At 39.0% G+C, this 19,810-nt stretch overlaps 1 protein-coding gene across 3 annotated transcripts in view; it reads right to left on the bottom strand.

Moving 5' to 3' along the window:
• Positions 1-19,810, bottom strand: part of LOC124159407 (calcium-binding mitochondrial carrier protein SCaMC-2-B) — a 119,123-nt gene that overhangs the window by 24,821 nt on the left and 74,492 nt on the right. Inside the window, exon 1 of one of the 3 annotated variants that reach the window (XM_046535201.1) lies at positions 9,790-10,117. The exons of the other annotated variants lie outside the window; for them this stretch is intronic. Within the exon in view, the coding sequence (XP_046391157.1) occupies positions 9,790-9,921 (132 nt within the window). The 5' untranslated portion in view covers positions 9,922-10,117. Of the gene's footprint in view, positions 1-9,789; positions 10,118-19,810 lie in introns of those variants that run through there. 3 annotated transcript variants of the gene reach the window in all.

Genomic DNA, 19,810 nt, shown 5'->3' with positions numbered 1-19,810 from the left:
AGATCGAAAAGACTCAAAGGAAACAAGATCGAAAAGACTCAAAGGAGTCATGATTGAAAAGACTCAAAAGGAATCATGATCGAAAAGACTCAAAAGGAATCAAGATCGAAAAGACTCAATCAATGGATGTAATAAATCACTTTGAATAATCGAATAAATACTGCCTCATCTGCGAAGAGCATTGGTAACGCTGATTGCTATCCATATTATCATTTCATATACTATTTTTATTGTGAATTCCTAGATGAGTAAATTAGATTTCAAAAATGAAGGAAGTAGTGTCATGAAAATATTTGGGAAGGCGAAACTGCCAGTTTATTAACACTAATAAAATAATTTCTAACTATAGTTGATGAAAATATAACACAAAATACACCACACACTATGCATGAATCTTATGTGCAGGATAATTTTATGAACGGCACAATAAAATGTAACCAGCTTTAACTTCTACTTCTTAACGTTCTCCTACAGGAGTCATCTTAATATTTTCCTTTTACGTGTATTGGTGTTATTAATACTGATAACTGCTGGAAAACATTTAAGAAAAAGATTACACAAGTATTCAGTTCTTCATAACATAGTATTTAATTTTCTCACAACTATTTCTGCCCTGAGGAAAAGAGATCAAGCATCTATCGTTCCAAATTTTGAAACAAACCGGAAACCGAGATGATTGATATGAAACCGGAAGTCGGAGTGATTGATGATCGACTTGTTTAACGAAATGAATCATGAGTCATTTGATTCACCTAGTGATTCAATCTTTTTGATCGAATCGTTCATGATCAACCCATCACTACACCTATGTACCTTTATATCTGTATCGCCTATAAATGTACAAGCTTGGACTAATTTCCTGAAATAAAGATAAATTTCAACAAAAATCGAGTGTATCATATAAATTCATATATTGTGGACAAAGTACGCCACGCGCCCGGTCGTGTAAAGATATCACGCGCGCCCACTAGACGGTTAAATTATGTATATCCGTTAAATAATTTAAATTTTAATTCTTTGATTCTTTTTCAGTTACTTGGGAAGTGGGATCACAATGACTCAACTACATATTTACTATCGCTTGGGACAAACAACGGTGGGAAAAATCGTAAGAGAAGTGACAACAGAAATATGGGCATCAATGAAGAACGAATGATTCCTGAAGTACCGAAAAGTGGAAGTGTATTGCAGAAGACTTTCACTCAATCATAATTTTTTCAAACTTTGTAGGTGCACTTGACAGAAAACATATACGACTTACCAAACCGTGGAATAGTGGCTCGATGTACTATAATTGTAAACATTATTGTTCAATTGTGCTGCTTGCATTGTGCGATGCAAACTACTTGCTTACTTTCATCGATGTCGGGGGCTTTGGAAAAGAAAGCGACAGCACTATTTTCAAAGATAGTACCTTGAATGCAGCTTTGAACAGCAATACGTTAAATTTACCTGTAGCAAGACCAATTGGTGATACTACTTCACCGCTACCATACTTGATTGTTGCCGATGAAGCATTCGCCCTGTCAAGTCATGTAATGCGTCCTTACCCAAAGAAATCACTCACAATTCGCTTTTCATCTTTGTCCGAGTACACTTCACTACTCATGTTCAACAACGCTGGCATGGTTTGCACTACTAGGATAAAACGCTCCACGTCAAGCCTCGCCATGATCATAAGTTACACTGGAGAAAACATAAAATACAAAACTACTGGTGTCGCCACAAAGTAGCTCTAGTGTGCAGTGCTCCATATGATTCAATGCTTTTCGGCTGGTGGCGCGTCCGTGGTGGCGAGCAAAGTCGGGGGCTCTGGCCACCGCAATTTTGGCCGCGCTTCCAGGAGCGCGACCAAGCCACCAAAGTGGCCCAGTGTGCTGTTGTACATATACCTCAATGCCTTTCGTGGTGGCGCTTCCATGGTGGCGCCACTTTGGTGGCCTAGTGTGCAAAGGCCCTTATGAACAATTGGCGTACTTTAACGATAGCTTTACGCGTAAAAAGATGATCAGTTTGGCCTTAGCTTAAAACGATCCAAAAGCCAAGTAATAAGGATTAATCGCAACATTATGTTTTACTGAAGTTACATACGTGAGAGATACGGCAAACCAACTAAGTTGCTAGAATCTATTTCATTAAACCAAATTCACAAATGCACGTCATTATACACTTAAATAAAGTTCGATTTACTTCACTAGATCACTAGTGAACGATAATCGATGACTATAGTTATTTAACCCATATTCATCTGCCATCAATAAAAAAGAAATTGGGTCTAAGATAAAATACCGGTTATGTGGGCCACCAAACCATTGCTCAGACGGATGGAAAATTTAACTCGAGTATTCATGGGTGTGTAGCGGTTATCAGCTACGGCGGAACAGCTTCGTAATAAGTCAAACTTGCAGATTCTTGAACTTGAAGCACTTTCGAAAGAGTTTTCTGATACCCTTTGGTGACCTCCTGGGAGACCAAAGGGTAAACCGTGGCCCAAACTGCAATAATCACTCACTTGTGCCGGCGCGAACCTCCCATGGCGACAGAAAAAAAATATGACACTGATAGCGTGACTTAGCTGTCTCCAAGAGGGATTACTGAGATTGAACCGTTCCGAGATCTATACTACCTACACTACCAATTATGAGCAAAGGTGACTCGATGGCACAACTATTGGCATGGAAAGAAAGAAGATATCAAGACGAATAAAATTTACAAAATATAGAATATCAATTAACAAAATGTAAAATGGTACGGAAAACTTCGTAAATGACTAACATTTAACTGTATCCAAAGGTATTAAGGTATGACGATTACCATTGACAGAGTACGATACGCATTTCTACGCGAAACTCAAAAAGAACTTTTTTGGGATGATGGTATCAAAAATTTATTTAGTTAAAACATAAATGATGATGTGCTTTTTTGCGCTGACCTTCACCGGAAACCAATCGAGTTAACCAATTTGCCCTTCTGAATAATAGGTAACCGGTTTTTTCAATTTATTCAACCGATTACCATTACCAAATACAATAGTGGCTTAAATCAAACAGACTCTCTGCTACAAAATTTCAGTTATCAGCAATACCACTGCTTCTCTACACAGCCTAAAAAATTCTCCTCGCCAGTATAATTGGATAACTTTAATTTACAAACGAAAAAACATAATATTACATCTTTTTAACCTCATCAGCAAATAGAGAAAAGCACTGCGTAAACATCTTACCTTCTCCTCTTCGTATAATTGAGAGAAGTATATAATTCAAGCATGGATACGAAAAAAAGTCTAAGGAATTGTTTTGCTAAAAGGTATTGAAGCACTTTGCAATTGATGTATAAAATCTCAAAATAATATGTTTTGAGGATTATACTCCACGACAGAAGATGATTCCACGTACGTTATTATCCAATGTCCATTGGCAAATCGGTATCCTTTCCCATTGAAGGACAAAGGACAGTGTTGTTCGAACAGCTTGACTTGATTTCCGCTGAGATGATTTACAAAACAAATGAGCGATGGAACTTCACAAGAAGCCTCGAAGCAGAGGTGGTTCACCTTTCATTATTCCAACCCAATGACAAACTTGAACTATTCCTCGTGGGAGACAAACCTCTCCAATAAAACATACCATCGAAGAATTTAACACATCTCTTAGGTCCACCGAGATTAAAGCACGTAGTTACACCCCAGATGAACTTAAAACGGTGATTATCTCATTACCGCCAACACGATCCTCTTATTTCATTAATTTTATGCATACAAAATTGTCTCCGGTTACAAATAGATTAACTAGCCATTGAAAAAATATTGCCAAGCAAGAAGCGTATTTTTATAAAGCGAAAATTTATAAGTACGACATTCACGCGATGAGACTAGGTTAAAGAGGAAGCTCAAGTCTACAGGTTACGAATCTGACACATGTACTTCACTGAGCATTGACGGGTGAAAAGATTGTTCAATACGACCAAACAACTGAGTCATACGGTGGAAATAAAAAGTAAATTTCATCTAGGAATATAACGGATGCAACATTGCAGTTGGCGATTGCCAGTAGCCGGGTAAACTATTTATTCGCATCTTTAGGGCATAGATTAGCGATACATGTTAAGTAACACTGACAAAGTAAGGTGTTCACACGTGAGAGAATCTTATTCACGCAAATTCCAAGGTCACCAAATATCACGACGCAAGCCTCTCTGCAACTTGAAACAGATTAACGCCGAGCAAACAAAAATGTTTACCTATGTGGAATACAAATAAATCCGAAAGATGAATCTGAGCGGTGAAAATTCCTTGACTACCCAGGGACACTCAAGCCGAAAAAAAATAATGAAGATGACCTTAAGTTCCAATTAACCCTGCCCACCCATACCACAAGTCACAAAAGGATTATTAATTTATTTGCATACCCTCGAAAAATGCCCCACAATGACCATTTACGCCGGGGTTTTGCAACGAAGTACTCTTTGGAAGTTAACACACACCCATGCTCATTCAGGGCAGGGACAATCTGCCCAATCGTGACTCGATTCCGCGACCTTCAGATTGGCAGGCGAGGACGTCACCCACCGTCACCGAGGCTAGCAGGCCTTACGGAGAGAATCTGTGGACCACCTCTTAGTCATATAGTGCTTCTGCCGTTCTCGGGAAACGGTGACTTCTACGTTTCCCTGGAGGTAGCTCGCGCCGCCTCAATGAAGGTACGAGATATCTTTCCGAACCAATACTAGCCCTGGGCATTCTTCGCGCGCATCACGTCGAGGCCCCCTGCTCTGTAAAAAATTTAATAACGATTCCTTCCTAAAATCCCTTCGGAATGTGCAGTGCTAAATGCCTGAAAGGTAGTCCCGACTTCTGGAGAGGGCATTTTCTACATTCATAATGTTGATAAGTTATTATTAGCTCAAGAATTAGTATTTTCCAACTCAGTAGAACAATGCCAATGAGAACATGAACAAATAATGGCAAAACCTCAATAACCACCGACCTTATTTATACGAGTTTTGAACTCGATTGAACAAGTAATTAGTTAATAATTTTGTTCTAATGAGTTGGATTTTTCCTTTGACATTCTGCCTCACGCGTCATGTTCAACAGGAACGAAAGAAACATTTTCATTCTCAGAATACCACTGACAAGCCTAAATTATAAATAATAGAGAAAATAGAGACAAATATTCAATTAAATCAATGGCTATATGTTGTGCGGGTATATTTCACTCTTGAGAGAGGTCCGCCATGCCTGCATTCTAAAATTAACGTGTTGACTTCAATTACTAAAGAATATTTTCAATTACGCCAAATTTTCAAGAATAGGGGCCTGAGTTCTACACCACGACGTTTTATGGAAAATTAACTCCATGCTTTTCTTCAGCAAAAAGAGTTTCTTAAAAAGAGTTAATTCTCTATATCATGTTCCTTCCTTATTAGCAATATTTCTGTCCTTTATTTCTTAAGTCTCATTCACTCTAAAATTCACACTGAGGAAAAACATAATACAGGAAGAACAAGGATTGAGGAATGTACAATGTAAGCGTATATATTTTACATGATCCGAAAGAAAAGTATACATTTCGAATTTGATATACACAATACAAGTCGGAAGTCACATTTATTTGTTCATTTGAGAAGAACGAAACATCGTTCAACAGCATTCCCTAAGCATGAAAAGCTTTCATTCAGACGATAAACCGTCAGGTAAAAGACCTCGAGCTCACAGGAATTCGTTCGGGTTCACTGATAATTTAGTGATCGTTGGGGGAGGGAGGGACTCAGGTAAAAACCACTTTCCGAGGTACCTAGACGAACCACCTGCCCAGCCGTGATACGACCCTACCCACCAAGGAGATTGGGAACGGAAAGGTCCCTGTCCGATCCAACAGCATTGGGTAGCCCGTTATGCTCTCAGAAGCCCCGAATTCACCAAGAATCTTAACTTATGAAGACTAACGGATATTTTTATCTCTCCAAATTATTTTGCAGGGCCTACACTTTAGGATATCAGGAAAGCTGACCGACAGTTGAGGTCACACACATGATACTCGTACATTCTATTGGTGCTACACTTTTTCAGTATGTTATTTTTGCCTTAGACGAAACAAGAAATTTGCAGTGTTGAACTTATTTACTCTAACAGACAGAATAAAGTATTTATCAAGCTCAGGGCGAGTACATTATTATTACATAAGTCAATGATAGGCACTGGGCGTGAAATAGGAATGCTTTCTGGAATCTGATACCAATAGCGTTTGGATGCACGTGTCTACATAATATTTTGCATAACAACTAAGGGAATACGGCAGAGCACGATGGGAAAAGTCCTAACAAATCCCAAAAATTGTAGACGTTAGTTAGATTCAAAGAAACTGAGTGGCCCTGACGTACGAACGTTAGGCGGTTTCTTTCCTTTGAACATAAATAGAAAACTGGAATCTATACACATTGTCAGCCTCTGCTGTAATGAACACGTACCCACTCGATTACAACAGTAAGCGCCCGATGTAAGAGTACCACTAAATTGGGCCTCACTGCGCCAAAAAAGTTACCACAACCCGAGAAAGAAAAAACGTTTCAGAGACACAAGAACTGGCTTCGAACGGGATTTTTATTTTTTGAGATAGCTGCCCTTCAAAGCAGGAAACTTTTAGCAGAATGGGCCAGCGAGAGTGAAGTAGGTGAGGGTGGATATGGAAGGTGAACCGTCCGCAAGGAAATTTCAAAGGTCGCCGCGGTGTCCGTAGAAGATGCAGCAAAAACCGCGTCTACTTCGTTACGAATCTACGCAGGCACGGTGGCCTTAACCAAGGTTTTTTGGCCTCAAATGGACAAATGGAAGGCATGGCCCGGTGCCTGCACCGGAGCGTGTAAGACACCGTCCGCTGGGCCTTCAGACGATTTCACATCTCACTTTCTCTTTCAAAAGGACTCAGAAATTGTTCTTACGTAAAAAAAAACACGAATCAAACGCCATCGACAGATATCCGACTAGAATTTCACGAGAATGAAGCCCAAAACTTGGTACACCTGGACTTTTGGAAAATTGGAAAAACTTAGCCCACCAAGCCTCTAGCAATAAATGAAAATTTCAAGCTCGACGGATATCATGATTGGAGAGAACTAAATTAATTTATAATTGGTCTCAAGAATCATCAACTTAAGTCTAAAAGTAAATAATATATTGAGATGAATAACACTTTTACTTCGGCTCAGATATCGAAAATGGTGTCAGCATTTTTTTTTTTTCAAAATTAAAAAGGGAAATCTTATAAAATTATTATCACAAAAGTATGTAGTTACGGTTACACACAATTCCTACAACATTATCCCATACCCATTTTACCGGGAAATGTTTACCCATCGAGGAATTTAAGTCATTAGAAATATGGACCTACGGGATCGTTTGCTCATTGGAAATTAGTACCTAAATAAATGAAAAAAACTTGAATCAACCTGTCATGGCGACTTGAGCAAAACAGTGAAATTAACTTAACATAAGCAAAATTGTGACATTAAAAAAAAGAACTTCAAATTTTATGTCATACCTACTAAAAACTTTCAAAATGGGCTAAAAATAACTAATGCACCATGTAAAAATTCAGGAGAGATAAATAATGCTATCATCCAGGTAAAATTAAATGAATGGTAAAATCATGCGATGTTTGTCAATAGAAATTCACTCTGGGACCTTAAAAGCTAGGAAAGGTTTATGAGCGCAAGATACCATTAGAAATAAATGAATAAAATCTCCTCGTAAAGAAAAAAAGTCAATTAGAACTTGAACTATTAATGATGGGAGTAATATCTTCTTAGATATAAATTTCCAAAACAATCGTTGACGGAAGTCTCAAAGCAATATCTTGGGAGGGGACATTGGGAGTCCAAATGCATGCTGCATGCTGGTGATTGATCACCCCCTGCCAAACACCCTAGAGGTGGCTCGCAGGGTATTATGTAGATGTACAGCGGCGGATGCAGATGGGGGGCGCCCCCCTCCTTGCGGACCCGCACGTATTGCCAAACATGGCAGAACCACAATTATACATTTTTTATATCATAAGATGGCATTGTCTTGTATGTGTGAGTGATAAATTTAATTAAAATTTTCTTTCACTCTACATGTGATTTAATTATTTTTTTATTAGGATTAAAGTATAGGCAACTCAAGATATCATTTGCGCCTCCCTCCCCTCAAGTTTTTTTCCGTATCCACTACTGGGGAAGTACCGAGAATGGCATAAGATTCTCAGAATTCTTCCGCGGTCGGTGTTCAGATAGCAGATGAGGAAAACATGCTATGCATCCTTGGTGGTAGGGCCGCGATGTTTTCTTCACTTTCTCCATTACAGGAATAAATTTGGAGGGTATAAAACCTATTAATGACGGGAACTTTAATAGCGGCTTCGAGAAGAAGCTCCCAAAATCGTTAAATTATTTAATAAAGTACAATAATTTCCCCGTATGTAAATAAGTAATTATATAAAATAGTGTTTAAACGCAACTTTAGTTCTACAAATTATTACAGGCCGTTCAACTGATAGAAGCAGTCGGAATAGTATGCAGCCGGTTCCAACGCCCGCTCGGTAAAAGAACAGAGACAGATTGCTCAGACGAAAACTGAGAAACGACCTGCAGAAAAACGCCCAGTGGATTCTTGTACTTTGAAATGAGGGTAATGCGGAAGAAACTGTCCAAAGTGAACCGGTTAGTGAGATAAGGATGCAGGTTTCGGCAGAGCCTAATCCATAAGTGCATACAGATATCGGTTCACTCATGCGAGCACGAAACAAGTTCCATTCAGAATGATTTGGCTAGCGAAAAAAAATTCAAATGATAATATATAACACATTTGCTTCAGCATCAAAAATATTACTTCAGTAACTACATCAAAAGCAATTCGGGTAAATTTGGTTTTCTACATGGGTTCGTTCGAGTTGAGAATTTGTAATAGTTTTCCATGATCGGATTCTTCACTGGAGTCACTCTTCATTCACCTCTCCAGATCCACCAGGCACATGCTACCTTTCGCCACATTTCCAAAACGATACGTTTCCCTCTTCGTTCCTATATAGTATACCCTCCCTCTAGGACGACCTTCAGAATCGAAGTCTCATGAGTGACAGACGTCCGTTGGTCTTCTCCCCTGATAATAGTATTACTTTCCAACTCTTACACGTTGGGCGATTTGATTTCTGTTCAATACTCTTGTGCAAACAAAAGTGCCCACAGTAATAAGAGCTCCTTCACATAGTTTTGACAAAGGTAATCAATATCCCGGTAGAATCACAGAATTAAAGTGAAAATTTCTCGAATCTTATTGAATATAGGAGTCTCCCAGTTCCCTTCTCATCCCTCTCTCCGATATCTTTATCTTCGCAACATCACTCTGGGGCTTATCACGACGTGCACGTTGAACCGGCATTGAAAATCCTCTAGACCGATCCACGATCATATGACATTATTCTACAAGGATCACAGAAAGATTAATGAGACCATTCGGCCTTTGCGTAACGTACTCTCAAGGCCTTAAAATAGGCTTGGCAAGATCTGGGTCCGAAGCCCACCATCGACGGACTTCCGACAATAGAGTAGGGGCGAAACATCTAGGAATCTTTGCAACACTGCAATGGCAGTGATGCGCATGGGTGGTATGGGTCTAGGGGAATTCAAAATGCCGGCACCGACACTAGGAGAGCCTAGAAGCTGGGTGATTCACTGCTTCGCCAGCGGCATGCATACCACCTTTCACGTGGACGTAAAGCATGCACGGTGCATTTTTTATTTCGGAATCATTACCTTGGCAAATTGAGCCCTGAACCGCCTGTAAATCTCCCAGCACAGCTGGCAGAGTTCGCAACCCGTATGTGCAACGGTAACGGCTGCATTTCCGGCGAAGTCCTGGAAATCCTGCTCCATGTTGACCGCCATCCTGGAAACTTTTTTTCAATCCACGCGTTACCGCCGTTTCGGAGGGAATCCCTGAGGTTAAGGAACTTTCACTTCCTTCACAAAGAAGTATGTATCCACTTGAGTTATTACGCGGGCAACTTCACGCCCGGGAGTCGAGGACGCGATATGCCACCACTTACGATGGCAGAGGTCCGCCGCCGACTGATTCGAAAAGCGGATGTTGACGAGATCCCCCCCGCGCCCCCACTTTTCTTCAACGTCACTTTCCCTCGCCGGCCGCCGAGGGCGCCACCAGCGGTGACGACGACCGGCCCGGCGGAAGGGCATTTATCACCGCCGTGGTCGACGTCACCGTTCCGAGAACTCTCACAAGGGAGGGAGCGGGAAAGAGTAACCGTGGCGAGTGGGCTCCATTGAACTTTCGCTAAGAGGGAACAGGCAGAAAATGAATCCACGAGGCAGTGGCGGCTCGTGAGTCAAATGCTAGGGGGGGCGCACTCCACCGGGGGGTCATAATTTTTTAATATTTCGTGTATTTTATTAAGTTTTTACGGCAATCTAGGAATTGAATTCTGTGATGCCATACGTTCCGTTTTTTTCAACAAAAATACCTAGTTTTCCTAATAAAGCTTGATTAATAAATACTAAATGCAGTAGACTCTCGGTCATACGGATCGGCTTAGTCCGGACTCTCGATGATATTGATCAATGATCTTGAAGAATAAAAATATATTTGCTGCGATATTTTGCAAATACAAACGAAAATACGTAACTTTAGGTTTTAGCGTCTACATTCTTCGTGCGGATATGCCCGCAAAACACTTCTGTTGTTCGTTTTGCAATCATAATGCGTTATTTGTCAAATCTATACAACATTTGCAATGACTTAGGTAGCAATGACACTTGTAACACCTGAGGAGGGAGGAAAGTGTCACTGACTTCCACTAGGCAACAAACACTACTAGAATGCGCGCGCTTTGCTATTGCAGATGTAAACTTTGATGGCGGTGTTCGCGTTGCTTCTTGAATACAGTATGATTTAAAATCAACAATTAAACATTTCTCACACATTTTTAACAAAATATGAAATACTCACAGGCCTTTAGTTATATTGCAAAAGTCCATCCTTCTTTCATTTTGTCCAGCCAAATGATCAATTACACGTTCGTTGAAATCAGCGCTGGACAACAATTTCTTTCTGATTGAACACATGGCAAGGGCACTAGTCTATAAATAAACAAGGGACGACACAAAAAGGCCGACGAAAAATACGACTAAAAAGAACAAGGTTCCTGGACACAGAATTGGGACAATTTTTCCCTATATTTCCCTTAAAAAAACGAGCACTGTTGATTAATTCAAAATTGTCTTCTTGAATGTACACACAGCACTAAGAAACTTCTTAATCGGCAATTACGAACAATTAACTCCTCGAAAATGATGTCTGAACTCATTTCACTCCGTTCTTTCCGAGAGTGTTGCCGTTACTATAAGGACGACTCAAGGGAGATAGAAGTCGTGGTCCACTAATGCTGATTCAGCTGAGGGACGAATTTAAGGTCAGCAAAGGCATTCAAGCAAACAAAGGACGTCACGGACCATCTCCTTGAGTCTAAGATTCATATGTGGTAAACACACGAGACACCAACGGGTCGCATTTGGAATAACCGTGTCTTCGAAATCATTGCCATGATATAATAGAAAATAAGTTCTAGATCGTAAAAAAAGACGACTCGACTGAGCCACAGATGGGAGCTGTAAGGATTTCCGCACTGATATGAACTCTTCGAGGCCACTTAAATCAGACCCAAGTGGGCATTTTCCGTCAGACAGCTACCGCTCTGCCGCTGAGGAAGTAGGTGAACATGAACTAATACAACAAGGACGGCTAGAAAAATGATGAACCTACACACAAAAGGTGCATTGTACGCGGCACTTCATGACATTAATTGAATGACTCTATTTAAAGTCGCGCTTAACGATTTAAATCATATTTAATCCTTCACCCTATCACGCACGCAACTATTTCTTAAATTATAAATCAGTGGGGAATGTTAACTGATTTTTCCTAATACTGCATGTCTTTTGATAAATTTATCTGAAAAGTAGGTACCGCATTTCTAATCATCGGGAAGATATGAATACATAGTTAAGGGCTAAATATTATAATATTAGTTTCCCCAAGGTTCTTGAAATTCGTAATCATAACAGAACTGTGTCAAATACTCGAGAATAGTTTTCCTTCGTCAATACGGCCTATAACTGGTTGGATTTTATGTGTTCCGGAATTCAAACACCAAAAAACGCAAGCATAATGGGATAATTTATTTACTGTAGCAATACCTACCAGTAATTAAAAATTAAAATAGTATAACTACACCCAGTACAGTGACCATTCTGATTCCGTAGGTCCCTTTTCTGTGGCAGCACCAAGTAGACGCCAGATTATACGCCCGCCGGCCTGCGCAGCGATGTCAACTCACTCGTCGCTCTGCGCATTTTCGGACGACGTCCCAAGAGTTCCATAAGACACAATGTTAGGCGCGTCATAGCACCAGCGGCCCCCACCACTACCACTCTCCGTATAACTGCATGGGGATGGATTGGGACGTTCTAGCCAGCGCCCCACGGCTACAAATACGAACTTCTCGCGCTATTTCTTTTCGTGTTTTTCCAACACTTTCGATGTATGGGACTGAAAAAACGCTTTGATTAATCAGATGTATAATTATAAATTAATGGATATTTATTTTTTTTACTTTTTCAAATATTTGGGAGGGGCGGCGTCCGAGAGTCCTTATGGGCAAACCGCCACTGCCACGAGGTGGGAGTTACCGCTCTCCTGTTGATCAACGTGTAAACGGATATGTAAACACCTGACCGCGTGCCGAGATGGAGGCAAAATATGTTCCGGAAAATCACACTTCCACGGATTACGTCTGCTAGGAATGTAAATGGTCCGAATTTCTTGGCACGCGTCACCCGCCTCCCATTTCTGCGTATCAGATAAGGTAAGGTAAAAATCTGTCCATAGTTGGTGAATAAATTTTCAAATAATATCTTCGAGTGAAAATGCCAACGTGCAATTGGTCAACAATAAAAGGAATGATGCCAAAATATAATAAAAAAATTACGCTCATCCGGCATATAAAATGACAGGGAAGATTTCCAACTTTTACGGAGACAAGACATGTTGGTTTAAAGGAAGCCCTACTTCCACATTAAAATTTATTTACTAAGGTACGAGATAAGCAAATATGGTAAAACTGATGTGGTCAGTAGAGCGCACAATATATCAGATGCAGCATCATTGTTGGATTAATTGAATGGAAACTAGAAGTACTATGAATTGAGACCAATCACGTACTACCCACTACTTCAAACGTTCTACATCATTCCTCCAATTGCATGAAGGTGACAAACACCCATTTACAAATGGCCAAAAATAACAATTTAGTTTAATTGAGTACTTTTTGCACCACAGTACATATTTCTATTATAAGGATAACGAATTTTTCTAAACACTAACAGATTCTTGGAGAAAATAGTGCTGTAAAATGTACTATAAGAAAGTCTCCAAAAAAATTAAGGAAACTAATACACATCGAAAAATATTTTTCAAACTTTTAGATGTAAAATTAACATATTTTGCAGATCGAGAACATACAACCACATAATAGGGAAAGGTATATAGCCGCGATACATTATTTCACACCCATTAACACTCCCGTCATGACGTGCACCGATCATAGGTTAATTACTCCGTTAAACCTTTTGTCATGACAGATAAAAATCGCTATCAGCACTGATACAGCCTGAGGGCGCAAATTGGGACTAATATAAAATCTGATTAAACAAATCTCAATTGAGGATAACGTCCAACTCGTGAAACAATGAAAAGACGCATTTAGAAGTTTAAGATCGCTACTTGAGTGGAAAACTATCTTAAACGATTTACACTGATAAACTCACATGCCTAACGTTATCGTCACAGAAATCGGAGAAGAAAAGTTATAAAAATCAAGGACATGGTTAAATAAAGAAATGGAGCAGCAGGAATTTCCAAAGAACCCCGTGGGATGCGCAATACACAGATGCATTACACGTAGAAGAGATCGAACGAATAAAAAAATACAATTGGCTAAATTTTTGAACTGTAAGAAAGAACAAAATTTCTGCAGCTGAAAATTAGGATCACGACGCGACGTGTATACATTTTTCTCCAACGCGTTCAACTATAACATGCTTAAACTCTGTATGTGCTTCAGGGGCGTTAAATCATTCAGAAAGTAAGTTACAGCTTCTGGCTTAAAGCGACGGATATCTTTGATATTTAAGATAATGAAAGCAATGGTGTATTTCAACATTTATTTATTTATACCGACCCAGGTTTCGCACACAATGCCATTTTCAAGGTTTTGGCTATACCATTTAGCATAACCAAGGTTTCGACCATACCATTGGTCATGGCATTATCGGAGTTAATAATAGTAGTAGCTTAAACCTTGAAAATGGCATTACGTGCCGAAACCTGAGTCGGTAGCAATAAAGAATTCTGGAAATGGGCAAGTGTTTTTTTATGTTAATTTCCGAATGTCTCACAAAAATGTACCTCGAGATGTAAAATGTTTGTTCAAAGCACAGCCGAACGCAATAGACTCCATTCCCATTAGACACTGGCGAGATGGTAGGAGTAGGCACTGTGATTCATTCCGTGAATTTCCAATACATCATCAAATACCCGCACATGTAACTTTTACCGATAAGGAAATTGCGACGCATTCACCAAACATCTATATTTTGGCGGGTCCGATTGGAGAGTGGCTCAATGGAAATTTTGGTCGTCTTATCTCTAAAGGGTTGTGATGGACTGAGGACGCAGCTTTTATCATATCATGTCATAGAAATGTTCCGTTCAAATGAACAAAAACATTTGGCCCAGAACGGATTATAATAAAATGGGCCTAGTACGACATCAAGCCACCATGAGCAAGTGGCGCCGAAATGAGTATCGTAATACAACGGTTGAAGGTAGTAAATATATTTTGGATACCTACAACCCAACAGAGAGAAAACCATCAGAAATGAACTTACTGACATTAAGATAATTTCTCTACGCTTCATCCAGAACGTTGATTTGTAGGGACGAGGATAAAGCTCATCCTAGATTGAACCATTGGCGTGAGAAATCCACAAAGGTAAGGAGAGGAAACAGTTTCCAGTAATCAGAAGAAGTCCGTGGACCAGTAGTCCACGACCAACGCAAAATTTCGCTGTTGATCAACCAAAAATAGAGGACAGAGAATGGCAAATAATAAGTGTTAAATTAAATGTTTAGTAAGGTAGAAAACAACTTTAACACTCAGTCACTACGAGAGGTGGGGATAGCATTGAATAGTAGGCGTCTAATATCCAGCGAAATTTTTCCAATTGATTTATTAGCCAGTAAACACTCAAGGGATAGAAACCAAATAAGTTTTACGAAGGGAAAAGCAAAAGATTGAATAACAGGCAATAACGCAGACGATGGGTCAAACACTCCCCATGAAGCAGGAATGACCTAATTGACACACGTATGAAGGTACAAAGAAATAAACACTATTAACAAGCCGGAGAAATATCCATTCAAAACGCGAAAATAAAATCTAACCAACCTACACAATTTACATGCTGATTCAACAATTTCACAAAAAAATCACAAGAGTGAAACAATTAAAGTGAACCTTAATACATTCTTTCCATTAGCCCATTCTCTCACAAAAGAGAAAACTAGGCGGAACCGAAAAATTATATACGAAACGAAAGTAATTCGCAAATGAAACCACCATAAAATAAGTAATAATTTCATTTCTAAAGGCACCCACAATTTTATTATAGCACCTTTGATTCAGTGGTAATGTTCTGAAATATTATTGTTCGCTAAGTTCTATATCAATAGCATTTATGCGGACAAAATAACAATCCATGATTATAGTTAGAAAAATTTTCCGGTCTCGCCGCATGATCAGGTTGGCCTGACGTTTACCTAACATAATATTAAATATAACGTGATGGTGGATTGTCGAAGACGACTGCCCACTCCCATAATCAGTGAATCAACTCCAAAGATAGTTTGAATAGGTTAGGATAGAGATCACCCCAGACTTAGTCACAGGCGTGTGAATATCACACACTTAGGGAAGGGTTTCCCTGGGCCACCTCGCACTTCGCGGATTTTATTTTAATTTTAGGGGAGTCCGTAAGACTCGCCCAGAATGTGAACCAGGGACCTTTACGGGATCAGCAGCCGAGCGCTCTATCCATTACGCTACCATGCTCCCCGACCTTCAACTAATCAACACTAATAACACGACGAATTCACTGGGAAAAATACGACAACCAACTCACGATGACGTCGACAAACGATCATCCTCAGAGGGAGAAGTTAAACCGCGAATAAGGAAAAGAAACCTGTTGCATCGGGTTCTAACGAGAGGAAGATCACGATTTAGTGAGAGAGAGGGTTAAAGAGGACGCCGTAATTATCGACGATACGTGTTAAATCCGTTCGAGACGAGCTCATTGTCATTACCAAGCAAAACAAACCTACCAAGCAATAATTGCAACCACGCAGAAAGAAAATTAGTAATGATAAACACAAGATTGCGAAAACGATTTATGTCACGACCCTGAAAGAAACATTCCTAAAAATTCCTTAAAACTTTTTCCGCAGAATTCCTCTCAGACATTTGTACACAATTCTTTAAAGTGCTAAAACAATATTTTGAGGAAATTCTACATAATTCCTGACAAGTTCGGTAGAAGTTCTACGGAATTCCTTAGAACGTTCTGCGTATATTTCTTAACACATTTTTCTAGTTCCACGGTTATGAAAAATTAAATTCCAAAATCGTGAACAATGGTTAGGAAACTTTTAGGCCCCATTGAATTATCAATAATAAAATTAAATTCTACTGCACCGACCACGATTGAGCAGAATTCTGTACATTCTTTAGAAAACATTCAACCGAAACTTCTAGCAAGAGATTTATTTACAGAGGTACAACTCTTCGGAAGATGTCGAAGAAATATTTTTCTTTTCACTATCAACGAAAGGATTGCGTTCAAGGTAAGAAATTTGAAGGCGTGAAAATATTTACTCCTGAGCACGGTAAAATCTTATTAAAGAAAAGAGGTAACGTTCCCAGTTTTAGCATCATATTTTCTTCCTATCGCTCTAAACTTTGAATAGCGTGTCTCCTTCATCATACGCCGAAACTTGAGTCGGACGATAGGAGAATTTAAGTAAAATGAACCATATATTACCTTCTATGGTGCGTGAGATAGGATATGCAATAGCTAACACTTCGCTGTTGCTATTAACGGAAAAAATCGATTATTTCTTCCAAAAAACTTTTTTAGCATAAAAAAGAAATTATGTGTGCATCTATAGGCATTTTATACGTAAGCTAGCATCCACGTTGATGGTGCATTACGTCACGCCCTTGGAGACGTAGGCAAGAGAAAGAGAGAATAGCAACGAAACACATGACTTCACGCGGATGATGCGTGAAAGGCTTTGTGATTCTAGAAAATAACAATGGCATGAGTATCTACGGGGAATGGGTTGACAAAGAGTCGAATGATAACTCGTAGTGCAACATTCATTGAATTCACAGAAATAATAAGCGACTTGAATAAGGTGATGGGATGGACAGGAGAATAATAAAAATTGAATGCTGATGTTAAGGCCACATTAATAACTTGAAAGGTTGCTACAGTTTATATCTCACGCCGATACATATAAGAAAAAAGAGACAACGTAAGGAGCGATTAGATAAAAATTAGCAACAACAATTTCCTAGTATGCCAATGACTTAATAGTAGTTTAAGACTATGAACTCCGTAGCAATGATCTATGAGACAAAATAGATATCATTCGAAAGGGATGGCAAGTATAATGCATAATTACAGTTTTGTTCCACAAAATATTTTCGCAAGAGTTTGATAGCGCACAGTAATATCTTCCGCAATATAAATTTCAAAGAGCTGGGAACCATATCGGTACTTTCGTAGCATTCGGATTCCCCATAACCTTTTCGATATTAAGAAAATTCCACCGTGTATGAAACCCACAAAAGCCTTAAGGAACGGTATCACGTCAAAGTCCGACGAGAAAACGAATTAAACAGTTTCGTATCAGCGTATCACACAATGACATTTTAATCTGCTTGTATCAACACCACAATTATAAATTTTCAATTTCCTGTATTGACACAAGGTTCAGAACCACCATCTGGTGACATATTTAAAAATGACACGTTTATTCCATGAACAGTTACCATGATCGGTCGAAAATGGAGTAGCTTGTGCATGCATTGGCAATTCAGGCGCAGGATTAGAATTATTATGATGTAGGTACGTATTGAAAATTTTTAAAAAATCCTCCACAGCATACAAATTTATTTCCATTCATTTAATAACGCCCAAGCGCTATTTTTTCATTCGATGATAATTGAATGATAATGAGTAAATTTAAATATATTACACCCCTTTCATTACTTTGCGCCTTGGGAAATACAGACCATGTATATTTTTGCCTAACCCTTAAAAACGGCTAGATCGAGGAAATTTCCAGTTCGTTATACGGTTCTATCGTCATGCTAAAGCAAACAGGCACTTCATGATTCACTGGTTTCCTCTTCCCCCGCGACTACTTGCCCCTGCGCGGCAATAAGACCAGCTGAACAAGTGAAGTGAGTACGTCGTTAAGTGAACGCAAAAAGAAGCAATAGAAGAAGGAAATGTAATAGCTCGCCGATTCTAAACACAACGAATGGTAAAGAAGTTAATAAGGCACTGTATTCATCACATCGAGGTAAGATTTAGCAAACAAATATGATGAGGAACAATCACGAGCGAAAAATTGTAATTCTTTTCCAGTAAGGTGACCGTTAGGCTTCATAAAAATTTCAATCAGGATAAATGACAATGCATATACATTATTGACTATTCAATACATTTCTATTCAAGTACTATAGACAGTGAAAATATCGATCGAATAAAATTTCAATTGTGTGAATGCGAGCAAAGAATATATACCCGGCATAGGAGATATTCAAAACAAGTAAAAACGTAATTTTCGGCAGACATCAATTAGATATAAGAATAGCTACCGTCCATATGAGCATAATACGGCTAAATAAGCGTGAAATAACCATAAAAATGGAGAATATGTATTAATTGTGATGCAGTGACTATTTTGTACTCCAAATTTATTAATATAGAGACATAATCAGCCAAATTCCACAATAATGAACATTTACAGTCTCCAGACCACATAGCTAAGACAAAACGACGATTAATACAACACACTGTGTATTGCTAAGAAAGTACGGATAGATTTTACCCCTGAAAATGCATCAGGTCTGAGAAAGCCACAAAATTCCCAGCTCAATTGAACAAAATTCAGAATATCGAATAATGATTATTATTTGAGGTTTAAGAGCCTTATTGTTCTTTGAATTCTAAAAGAAAGGCCTCTAGCACTGCTCCATTCACCACATGAATATAATCGCTATAAGGCGATGCTGTACATCTGTTGGTACTCCAAATGTGTTGCAGGAGTGTAATAATAACGTCACAGAGGCACTTATGAAATATTAAGTAATTAGCTTCTATAGATTTGAAACTACGTATAATAGTAAATTAATAATTTGAAGTCTACTGCAATGATTGAACGAAGAAAAAAGAAGAAACAAGGATGACATAATTCTTCAGCTACTTCAGGAGCCCACGAATTGAAGAATGAACCGCCACATAGTAAATTAACATTAAATATTCTGGTACGTTACTTAAACGCAATTATTAACAAAATGCTACGTTACATAGCTCAAAGGACAGATACCGGGGTAGAATCGAACCCAAG

The sequence above is a fragment of the Ischnura elegans genome, chromosome 5 (genome assembly GCF_921293095.1).
Source record: "Ischnura elegans chromosome 5, ioIscEleg1.1, whole genome shotgun sequence".
NCBI classification, from domain to species: domain Eukaryota; kingdom Metazoa; phylum Arthropoda; class Insecta; order Odonata; family Coenagrionidae; genus Ischnura; species Ischnura elegans.
Note: the sequence above shows the minus strand (reverse complement) of the source record. Positions and strands in the feature narration are given on the sequence as shown.